Source organism: Anomaloglossus baeobatrachus, chromosome 4 (assembly GCF_048569485.1).
Source record: "Anomaloglossus baeobatrachus isolate aAnoBae1 chromosome 4, aAnoBae1.hap1, whole genome shotgun sequence".
NCBI classification, from domain to species: Eukaryota; Metazoa; Chordata; class Amphibia; order Anura; family Aromobatidae; genus Anomaloglossus; species Anomaloglossus baeobatrachus.
Genome location: NC_134356.1, coordinates 188595427 through 188607768, shown reverse-complemented (window position 1 = coordinate 188607768; position 12342 = coordinate 188595427). Strand labels below are relative to the sequence as shown.

The following is a 12342-nucleotide window of genomic DNA, read 5'->3' as shown; positions in this document are numbered from 1 at the left end:
GGGGGAATGTGGCGCCCCTGACCTGGTCAGGCACCACTGAGTACTGCACCCATGCTGGGGACAGTACAAAACAGGTAATCCAGAAGGCTGACCGAGGTGTGTGACTACACAGGCGCATAGTGATCAGGTCTCACACATTTACCTTTGAGAGGACCCCTGGGGATCCCAGGAGGGGGCGAAGCCTCCATCTCCACTCGAGGGGTGTGGTAGAGAGCCTGGTTGCTAGGTGACGTAGGCAAGAACAGGAGAGGAGGGAAGAGTGAGCCGAAGACAGTTGAGTGGTGAAGTTCAGGGAGGGCAGAAGCAGACCCTGTAGCTCTACACAATTCTGACAACGTACGCGCAGTGACTACTGACGGGGGAGAACGGTCACCTGGGAGTGCTGCCCGAAATCCACCCACGACTAAAGAGAGAGCAACGGAGTGGAGAGTAAGGAGACTGTCAGGGAGATACCAGGCCCAAACGGGTAACAGGTCCCAGTGCAGGGATAGATCCACCTGTCCTTTGCCAAACCTGCATGAGGGGGCACTTTACACCCCCAAGACATCACCACAGAGTCCGCAGCCACGTAGCCAAAGTGAGGGCCCATAGCTCACAGGAGGCAAGCAGCCGGAGTGACCTGGTCCAGGCTACAAGCAAACGGGCCAAAAAGAAGGGGAGAGAGGCACCAGCAACTTCCCTGGGCGACCCCAGCAGGGCTTCAAGCAGGGGTTACCCCAAAACACAACGGGCTAAGGAAGGCGAGTTGGTAGCCACCCTCACCAGTCAGCCTGAAGGACACCTGGTTCCAGCCTGGTTCATCCCAGCTACGCCCGGGTTACTCACCCTGCCACGATCAGTGAGTAAAACCCCTGAAAGACACCCTGCTTGTGCGTGTGAGTCATTCTGCGACTTGTAGTTCCACACACCTACACGGGACCCTGGGGCATGCCTCACTCTCAGGAGGCTATTACAACTGACTGCACCTACTATCAGCCCCAGGCACCCCTAACCTGCAGTGGCGGTCTCCACTGACCGCAATTCTGAGAGTGGCGTCACGACAATCAAAATAGAGGATTTCCTACCTGTGACAAGATCCAGCCGCGTGGAGTCCCTGAAGGTAATGCACCGCTGCACCGACACCGAACCTCGGGGCCCCACAGAGCAAGGTGGGGAGAAGCCAGCCAAAGGCTAGTCAGTTGTCTTCTTATAGGCCCAGGGCAGCTTCTCATGATTTACATGGTGGCAATTAGCAGCCAGTGTCTAATTCATGCTACTCATGGTTTGGGCAGCATGAATCTAAAGAATCATTGTGGCCGAACCGAGTTATTCAAATTATGTGTGCTCGGAAATACTGTAGACGAACACATAGCCCTGATTCATGCTGCCTGTGGTTCAGCCAGCCTGTATCTAGTGACAGGTTCATATTAGCCTTCATAATTAATAAAAAAAAAATTATAAACATAAACATGGCGTCAACACTAAAGGTACCGTCACACATAACGAGATCGCTAGCGAGATCGCAGCTGAGTCACAGTTTCTGTAGCAGTAGCGATCCCGTTAGCGATCTTGTTATGTGTGACACCTACTAGCGATCAGGCTCCTGCTGTGAGATCTCTAGTCGTTGCAGAATGGTCCAGGCCATTTTCTTCAAAGGCGATGTCCTGCTGGGCAGGACACATCGCTGTGTTTGACACTGTGTGACAGGGTCACAGTGACTGCTGAGATCGTTATACTGGTCGCTACTGCGACCTATATTGTTCCTGCATCGCTGGTAAGATCTGACTGTGTGACATCTCACCTGCGACCTCCCAGCGACTTACCTGCGATCCCTATCAGGTCGCATCGTTTTCGGAATCGCTGGTAAGTCGTTGTGTGTGACAGGGCCTAAATGGCTTGACCCTACCAATCTGCAAGCATTACACTGAAAGGCTGTCCCTGCGTTGGTGCAGAATCACACTGCCATGTCTGCCTTATGAATAAAGGGACTTAACTAAGATATAAATCATGAAAAACCTACGTCTAGATGAAATGATGTCCTTTAAAACTGGAAAGGAGTTTGCTTTTATGGTTTTTCCTCTAATCCCACAGCTATCTAATGATTTTTTTTCAACAATAACTCTTTGTAAGAAGCAGTATACTGAGTAACACAGTGATATTTCCAGGCCTAGGGATTAAGCAGAAGGAGTGCAAGTAGTATCTAAGAATACGACATTTTATAGATTTCTGCCATATCATTTACTCATCTTGATAACACAGATGCTCCCAGCCAGTCCTTCAGCGAGCTGCAATGCTGTGTCAGCATCTGCTCCATGGACGTCTACACTGTACACGAATCCTCCCTCTCTCCCGTCTCTCCTGGCCATATGCTGCTGGTTACTCTTTTGTTTCTGCCCGCATAAATAAGCACATTTACCAATTATGACTGCGGTGCCCATATTTTATGAGTTTATTGTAATGTATGCAGCGGAAGAATGTGCCTTATCATCCTTCTATCAGACACAAGCCTTTTTTTGTCTAATCCTGAAAATAATTCACTGTGTGTTTCTTGTCGAAATAAAAATTGCAAAAAGTTTATTTACTCCTGCCTTCAACAATTTTTTGTGGCATGTTGTGATACCTTCTAAATTGTGAGGTTTCTGGGAGATAATAAGGCCACGTTCCCACGTTGAGTATTTGGTGAGTTTTAGTAATGAGCGAGCATTACCATGCTCGGGTGCTCAGTACGCGTAACGAGTAGGGATGAGCGAGCACTACCATACTCGGGTGCTCAGTACGTATAACGAGCAGGGATGAGCGAGCACTACCATACTCAGGTGCTCAGTACGTATAACGAGCAGGGATGAGCGAGCACTACCATGCTCTGGTGCCCGGTACTTGAAATGAGTAGGTCAGATGCTTGGATGAGCTCGACTTGAGTACCGAGTATAATGGAAGGCAATGGGGAACTTGAGCATTTTTCCCGAAGTTCTTCGGGAAAAATGCTGAATTTCCCATTGATTTTCATTATACTCAGTACTTGCGTCAAGCCCATCCAAGAGTCTGATCTGCTCAATTCAAGTACCGAGCACCCAAGCATGGTAGTGCTTGCTCATCCTTACTCGTTACACGTACCGAACACCCGAGTATGATAGTGTTCGCTCATCCCTACTTGTTACGCATACTGAATACCCCAGCATAGTAGTGCTCGCTCATCTCTACTTGTTACGCATAGTGAGCACCCAAGGATGGTAGTGCTCTCTCATCACTACTCGTTACACGTACCGAGCACCCGATTATGGTAGTGCTCGCTCATCACTACTTATTACGCGTACTGAGCACTCCACCATAGTAGTGCTCGCTCATCTCTACTCGTTACGCACACTGAGTACCCGAGCATGGTAGTGCTCGCTCATCACTAGTTATGAGTACCGAGTACACAAGCATGGTAGTACTCGTTACACATACCGAACACCCAAGCATGGTAGTACTCTCTCATCACTACTTGTTAGCCATACCAAGCACCTAAGCATGGTAGGGATCGCCCATCACTACTTGTTACACGTACCGAGCACCCGAGCATGGTAGTGATCGCCCATCACTACTCGTTCCGTTTCCCAAGCACCCAAGCATGGTAGTGCTCGCTCATCACTTCTCATTACACGTACCAAGCACACAAAAATGGTAGTGCTCGCTCATCACTGCTCGTTTTCCGTACTGAGCACCCTAGCATGGTAGTGTTCTCTCATCACTAGTGGCTACCTTTTTTCTGTGATTTTTAAATAAAGCTATTTTGCTTGTGCGTTTTTTACCTTTGGATTTTTTGCATCTAATGCAATTCTGTGGGGAAAATCCGCACATGATAGGCAGTGTACCCGTAAGAGAAATCTACATGTTGCAGATTTAAAAAATTACACTGCAGGTCAGTTTACGATAGGTAAAAACACCACAGTGGGCATGAGATTTCTATAAATCCCATCCTCTTTGCTGGAACTGTAAGACACTGCGGTTTTTTTTTCCACAACAAAAATATGAATTGTCAAAAACTCATCGTTGTGTGAACTTAACCCAATTCTGTATTTGATTACCAGGTCAGATCTTGATGATTTTGTCTCATCTTGTTGTTCTTCTAATTTGTCATGTGTACTTAATCGCTATTGCAATGAACAGTAACATTGTTACTAAATCTGCAGGCACCATTTGATTCAGGGCAAAAATGCTCCTTGTTGCTCCCTCACATTTTGAGATATGATGGTGACCGGAAAGAAAGTGTAGAGTTATGGTTGTGACTGGTTATTTCTGATATTAGTGCATTATTTATGTCTCAAGTACAGAGAATATGTGCTTGGCTTTTCCAAAGAGTTTAGGACAGTAACATCTCCATCTTTGCAGTAAAGTGGTATCTAAAATCTTGCGAAATAAATCCATGCCCAGACCCTCTCCACAAAGAGGTGTATTCTAAAAAAAATGAATGTTTTTGTCTGATTGTTAGCCAATGGCACTTTGTCACTGGAAAACAGAAGATTGTACCAATTCATCTATTCTAAAAAGTATTTTATTGGAAAACATCTGAATTTTCAAATAGACCTGCCTTTCTTCCATCCTTCAACTAGAATTAGTTCCTCTCAATTTATTGATGAGTTTTTGCCAAAATTCTGACATAAAACTAAAATGTTGCAAAATGTTTGTGCAACTTTTGGCATTTTTACGTCAGTCCCAGCCCGCTCTGTTAAAGTGCGTGGAACTGGGGCAGAATGGGGCATGGAAAATTCATCAGAAAAAAAGGCCTAAATTATGTCAGAAATGTGTGCTATTCCCTGGTTGCCATACCATTTCCGGCACAGCATTTATACAATGCACCAAATTCATTAAGAGGCACGTCTTAAGGGTGCTTTACTCGAGACGAACTATCGTGCGATGCATCGTCGGGGTCACGGATTGCGTGACGCACATCCGGCATCATACACGACGTCGTCTCGTGTAACATCTCTGAGCGACGCAGTATCGCTCACAAATTGTAAGTCGTGTACGCGACGCTCAGTTCCATAATATCGTTTAATTACAATGGCGCTGATTGTTCATCGTACCCGGGGCAGCCCACATCGCAGTGTGTGACACCCCGGGCACGATGAACACATCTTACCTGCGTCACGCGGCACCTGCCGGCAATGCAGAAGGAAAGAGTTGGGCGGGATGTTTACGTCCCGCTCATCTCCACCCCTCCGCTTCTATTGGCCGGCGGCTGTGTGACGTTGCTGTGACGCCGAACGTCCCTCCCCATTCAGGAAGAGGTTGTTCGCCGCCCACAGCGACGTCGCCCAGGAGGTAAGTACGTGTGACGGGGGGTTACCGACTTTGTGCGCCACGGGCAACGATTTACCCGCGACACACAAACGAACGGGGCGGGTACGATCAATCATGAAATCGCACGATCGGTCGACCCGTGTAAAGCAGGCATTACATCAGCGCTCCCTTCATTGAGACTGGCATACAAAACACCAGTCTTAATGAATCAGGGTCTTCATGTCTTTATCATGTGCTTTTATTTTCCTTTTGCTAAATTTCATAGTTTTTTACCCTTTGACAGCAGCTGCCTGGCATTGATAGCAGTACCTGTACCTACAAAATTTTTTGCAATGGTCACATTTGTTTTCTTATTTGAAGATATAACTGTTATCTAAACTTTCTATTAATGGAACCTATTTACTAGACATGTTAAATTTCTTTTCTCGACAGATATGGACCGGAGAGCTGAAAACAATGGATGTAGATGGTTGAAGTCAAAGGTGAGATTTTAATACTTTTTGCACAGTCCTGTGTAGATCGGTTTATGAGTCCAAAATTGGCTTAGTGGGTTTGTAGGTCTTTGTTATCAATACTAATTCTTGGAAAGTGCAAACTTAGATTAGACCATTTTAAAATATGTCAAATTGACCAAAGTGGTTCATGAAGTTTGATAAATTTGGGATATTTTAAGACTGATTAGTATAAGCTTTCATCTCCTATTAGTTGGCTTCTTTTGCGATAAAAAAATTAGCTGCAAAATTTTGGTGAAACTTTTGGTGCAAGAAGTCTTCTGGCCCTTTCACACTGCGTTCTTTCCCATGTTTAGAGGTCCTGTCGGGACTTATGTGTTAATTAAAGGGAAAGGGGTGGAAGCCACAAACAGACACCTCTGCTGGTGGCTTATCTCCAGGAAGAACGAACAGATCAGGGGTTCAGACTGGACCATTCTTATCTCCTATGACAACATCTGTAAGAGACACCCCCAAATACATTACTGTAGATGGATGACTTTCATCCCGTGTATACGGGAACTTTATTCTCTGAGGCACACATGCTTTTGTCTTTGTTTTCATTAATAATTTGATTGTAATGCATTTTCTTACTAAAGGGCTTCCACAAGAGAAGAATCATTTTACTTCCTGGATTCCTAACAAACCAGGAGCTCCAGCGTCCATTGGGGATGGCTTACTGAGAGAAGTGAAGTCATAGACTCTTACAGCAAGACACAACCATGTCGAAAAAGGGGCGTAACAAGGGCGAAAAGCCCGAAGCTCTTATACTTGCTTTACAAGCTGCAAATGAAGACCTCAGGACTAAATTAACAGATATTCAAATTGAGCTTCACCAGGAAAAATCAAAGGTATGTCAATAGAGCACCCAAAAAAAGGACCTGATTTCCATGATCAAGTAGCCCATGGGCTAATACATGTATTTTGGGTTAAAAATAATTTATGCAATTCAGCTTCATAAACATTTTACATGATTTTGCTGTCACAGACTCTGTTTCCATGACCATTCAACTTTGATGTGTTCTCTAGTTATAAATCATCTGAGAAGAGCTTAAAAAAGATTCTCGGTTACCCACTTTGCAGCCAGCAATGGATGGTACAGCCAAAGATTACAGAAATACTGCAAAGTTTAAAAAAACAAACAAGCAAAAAAAAAGCCAATACAAACATACCCATTTAGACTATTAATTTTAGACAAAAGTGCATGCATTTATGTAAGAAAAAAAAATCCTATATGGTGAAATATTTACTGTGTGTATTATATATTTAACAAAATAATAGCATCTGTGTGTATGCTGTGTCAGATGTTTTATTGAGGTATATATCATGTGTCCGGTGTCTCATGATATGTGCATCATGTATGTGGTGTGTTAGTGATATGTGTATCTTGTGTCCAATTTGCTAGTGAAGTGCTACTGATGTGTGTATCATTTGTCCGGTGTGATAGTGATATGTGCATCCTGTGACCGGTGTACCAGTGTTATGTGCATCCTGTGTCTGATATGCTAGTGATATCTGAATCCTGTGTCCGGTATGCCAGTGATAAGTGCATCCTGTGTCCAGTGTGCCAGTGATATGTGCATCCCGTGTCCAGTGTGCCAGTGATATGTGCATCCCGTGTCCAGTGTGCCAGTGATATGTGCATCCCGTGTCTGGTGTGCATGTGATATATGCATCCTATGTCTGGTGTGCTAGTGATATGTGAATCCTGTGTCCGATATGCTAATGATATGTGCATCGTGTGTCTGATTTGCTAGTGAAGTGCTACTGATGTGTGCATCATTTGTCCGGTGTGTTAGTGATATGTGCATCCTGTGTCTGGTGTGCCAGTGATATGTGCATCCTGTGTTCGGTGTTCCAGTGATATGTTCATCCTATGTCTGGTGTGCATGTGATATATGCATCCTGTGTCTGGTGGGCTAATGCTATGTGCATCGTGTGTCTGATTTGCTAGTGAAGTGCTACTGATGTGTGCATCCTGTGTCCGGTGTGCCAGTGATATGTGCATCCTGTGTTCGGTGTTCCAGTGATATGTGCATCCTATGTCTGGTGTGCATGTGATATATGCATCCTGTGTATGGTGTGCTAGTGATATGTGAATCCTGTGTCTGATATGCTAATGATATGAACATCGTGTGTCCGATTTGCTAGTGAAGTGCTACTGATGTGTGCATCCTGTGTCCGGTGTGCCAGTGATATGTGCATCCTGTGTTCGGTGTTCCAGTGATATGTGCCTCCTATGTCTGGTGTGCATGTGATATATGCATCTTGTGTCTGGTGGGCTAATGCTATGTGCATCGTGTTTCTGATTTGCTAGTGAAGTGCTACTGATGTGTGCATCCTGTGTCCGGTGTGCCAGTGATATGTGCATCCTGTGTTCGGTGTTCCAGTGATATGTGCCTCCTATGTCTGGTGTGCATGTGATATATGCATCTTGTGTCTGGTGGGCTAATGCTATGTGCATCGTGTTTCTGATTTGCTAGTGAAGTGCTACTGATGTGTGCATCCTGTGTCCGGTGTGCCAGTGATATGTGCATCCTATGTCTAGTTTGCTAGTGATATATGCACCCGCTGTCCAGTGTGCTAATAATATGTGCATTGTGTGTCTGGTGTGCTAGTGATGTGTGCACTGTGTGTCCGGTGTGCTAGTGATCTGTGTATCAATTGTCCGGTGTGCTACTGATGTGTGCATTCTGTGTCCAGTTTGCTAGTGATATGCATATCCTGTGTCCGGTGTGCTGGTGATGTGTGCATCCTGTGTGCTAGTAATATGCACATCCTGTGTCCAGTGTGTCAGTGATATATGCATTTGTGTGCATTGTGTCCCCCGATGTGCTAGGGAGATATGCATCCATTGGGCTAGTGATATGCACATCCTGTGTCCAGTTTGCTAGTGATATGCATATCCTGTGTCCGGTGTGCTGGTGATGTGTGCATCCTGTGTCCAGTGTGCCAGTGATATGTGCATCCCGTGTCCAGTGTGCCAGTGATATGTGCATCCCGTGTCTGGTGTGCATGTGATATATGCATCCTGTGTCTGGTGTGCTAGTGATATGTGAATCCTGTGTCCGATATGCTAATGATATGTGCATCGTGTGTCTGATTTGCTAGTGAAGTGCTACTGATGTGTGCATCATTTGTCCGGTGTGTTAGTGATATGTGCATCCTGTGTCCGGTGTGCCAGTGATATGTGCATCCTGTGTTCGGTGTTCCAGTGATATGTGCATCCTATGTCTGGTGTGCATGTGATATATGCATCCTGTGTCTGGTGTGCTAGTGATATGTGAATCCTGTGTCTGATATGCTAATGATATGTGCATCGTGTGTCCGATTTGCTAGTGAAGTGCTACTGATGTGTGCATCCTGTGTCCGGTGTGCCAGTGATATGTGCATTCTGTGTCCGGTGTGCCAGTGATATGTGCATCCTGTGTTCGGTGTTCCAGTGATATGTGCATCCTATGTCTGGTGTGCATGTGATATATGCATCTTGTGTCTGGTGGGCTAATGCTATGTGCATCGTGTGTCTGATTTGCTAGTGAAGTGCTACTGATGTGTGCATCCTGTGACCGGTGTGCCAGTGATATGTGCATCCTATGTCTAGTGTGCTAGTGATATATGCACCCGCTGTCCAGTGTGCTAATAATATGTGCATTGTGTGTCTGGTGTGCTAGTGATGTGTGCACTGTGTGTCTGGTGTGCTAGTGATCTGTGTATCAATTGTCCGGTGTGCTACTGATGTGTGCATCCTGTGTCCAGTTTGCTAGTGATATGCATATCCTGTGTCCGGTGTGCTGGTGATGTGTGTATCCTGTGTACTAGTAATATGCACATTCTGTGTCCAGTGTGTCAGTGATATATGCATTTGTGTGCATTGTGTCCCCCGATGTGCTAGGGAGATATGCATCCATTCGGCTAGTGATATGCACATCCTGTGTCCAGTTTGCTAGTGATATGCATATCCTGTGTCCGGTGTGCTGGTGATGTGTGCATCCTGTGTCTGGTGTGCTGGTGATGTGTGCATCCTGTGTCCAGTGTGCTAGTGATATGTGCATCCTGTGTCCAGTGTGCTAGTGATATGCACACCCTGCGCCCGGTATGCTGATGATGTGTGCATCCTGTGTCCGGTGTGTCAGTGATGTGTGCATTGTGTGCCCGGTGTGCTAACGTTATGTGCATCTTGTGTCCTAGAAAGGTATGCAATATGTATCTGGTGTACGTGTGATGTATGCATCATATGTCTGACGTTCATTGTGTGCTCGGCGTGCTAATGAGGTATACATAATGTGTCTGTTTGGTAGTGATATGTGCATCGTGTGTCCGGTGTGCTAGTGATTTGTGCATACCAAGCTCAGTGTGCCAGTGATGGATGTATCCTGTGCACGGTGTGCCAGTGTGTTAGTGATGAGAGCATCACATCTCCAGTCTGTATGTGATGTGTGCATTATGTGTCCAGTGTGCTAGTGATGTATGCATTGTGTGTCCCGTATTCTAATGAGCTGTACATCATATGTCCAGTGTGCTAATGAGGTATGCATCATATGTCCAGTGTGCTAATGAGGTATGCATCATATGTTCAGCATGCTAGTGATGCCTGCATTGTGTGTCCGGCATGCTAGTGTCGTGCGGCGTTCAGAGTTGCACTCGCTGGATGTCATGGTGGCGTCGGACACTGTTCACACTGCAGAGTCTGACAAACAGCCTGGGTTCCCTTAGTTGCACAGCCTGTCATGGGCGTTGGCTGACTCTGGTTTCACTGTTCTCCAGTACTGCAGGAGTTCATTCCTGCTGGCTTGTGATCATCTGCTGGGAGCTCAGGCTACTGATTACCATTGTAAGAGGGTGTCCACTGCCTTGCTGCCCCTGAAGAATGTTATAGTACAAGTGAAGATGTTATGACAAATTGGTGTATTCTAGTGAAATATGATAGTAATGTACTTTATTGTCATGTGTTTCCCATGTGTAATTTGGCTAGCGGCCACTAGGTGTCACTGGGTCCCAGGTCCCACAGTGTAAGGGAATGTGAGGGAGTGACAGCTTGGCATGGATTAAAAGAGGGAGGACAGTCCCCTGCACAGGAGAGATATAGTAAAAGGACCTTCCTGGTACAAGGCAGATAGGGAGTAGTGACGAGAAGAGAAATGACCTGCAGATGTAGCAGGTTGGGGTCTTGTGGTGTGGAGGAGTCAGGCATAAAGGAAGAAGAGAGAAACAGTCAAGGAGACGGAAGTGGAGACTGAACCCCCTCAGCTACAGAGCGTAATTCCAAAAAAACAGGAAAAGAGGAGTCCGTCCCTTTCTTAGGCTGGCGACTGTAAATGGTTCAGACAAGATGACCTGTGGGGTCACTAGCACAGTGGGGGCACAGTCAGAAGGAGTCCTCTCATTGCTAAAAAGTCGAGCAGTCAGACCAGCCACCCAGCTAAGTGACTGAGTGAGGAAGGAATGGATAAATCGCCCAACCCTCTCCTCCTTGGTGGCTGTAACTAAAGAGCTGGCTTCATAAGGCACAAAGTTCCTGTGAAAGAACATGGCATAAAAACTGCCTTAGCGAGTGGAAGCTGTGTGCTAAAAGATATCCCATAAACAAACAATACCAAAAGGCACGGACAATCCCGTGCCATATTCACAATATGGACAAAGCCATATACAGATTATTATAGACAAAAGGAAGAAAACATTCTGTACAACGACTTAATGATAGAAAATGTATATTTTATTGATAGAAAATAGCTAACAAGCAGACAAACAATATTGGATTAAAAGACCATATTACTTATTTCACGTCGCTTTGGTGGGGTATGTGCACACACGTGGGACTGGGGGTATGTCCCCAGGGTCACGTAGTGTGTGTGCACCCTCATTACGGCGATGTTGTGTGATGTGTTTTGCTGGGTATTCAAATCGTTATGGATGCACTTTAATCCGTTATGTATAATGATATACCAGCATCCATTAGTGACGATCTCGCTATGTAGCATTTACCTGCTAATTTGTGTCACTGTTAGGGTGCGCAGGCGCATGTGGACATTGAGGGTACACTTGTATTAGCTATAGGATGCGCGCGCCCCCATGTCAGTGACACGGAGAGTCACGATACGTCACTTCCGGTTCGGCATACATCACTTCCGGTTCGGCATACATCACTTCCGGTTTTGCATACATCACTTCCGGTTTTGCATACATCACTTCCGGTTTGGCGTTTTTAGGTCCTTGGGTGTATTCTGTGGCTTTCTCATGCGTGTTTGCACGTGGGGGTCCTGGCCACACCCCCACTTGCAGCACGCCCTATGTATCCACCTATTGAGGTGATGGGCATGGTATTGGACATAACGTCACTGCACACACCCTATGATCTGATTGGTTGGGGTCAAGACGGATAGTGATTGGATACTTATCCTTTATAAGGTCACCTCTTTTAATCAGAGACCACCCCGGAAGAAGGAGTCATACCGAAACCTATGGGTCGGGGAATTGGGCTCTCATCCACCATTTAGGTATGTTGGTTGCAAGGTATTATAGTGCATTGTTACAAGAACCTTTCTGACACTATGTAATTGATGTATTAGTAACGGGCACCTAATAAGCAGCA

General features: G+C 45.7%; 1 protein-coding gene across 1 annotated transcript in view; it reads left to right on the top strand.

Moving 5' to 3' along the window:
- The window catches only part of JAKMIP2 (janus kinase and microtubule interacting protein 2), a 178144-nt gene that overhangs the window by 91171 nt on the left and 74631 nt on the right, over nucleotides 1-12342 (top strand). Inside the window, exons 2-3 of the mRNA XM_075344611.1 lie at nucleotides 5695-5744; nucleotides 6353-6604. Of these exons, the coding sequence (XP_075200726.1) occupies nucleotides 6476-6604 (129 nt within the window). The 5' untranslated portion in view covers nucleotides 5695-5744; nucleotides 6353-6475. The remainder of the gene's footprint in view (nucleotides 1-5694; nucleotides 5745-6352; nucleotides 6605-12342) is intronic.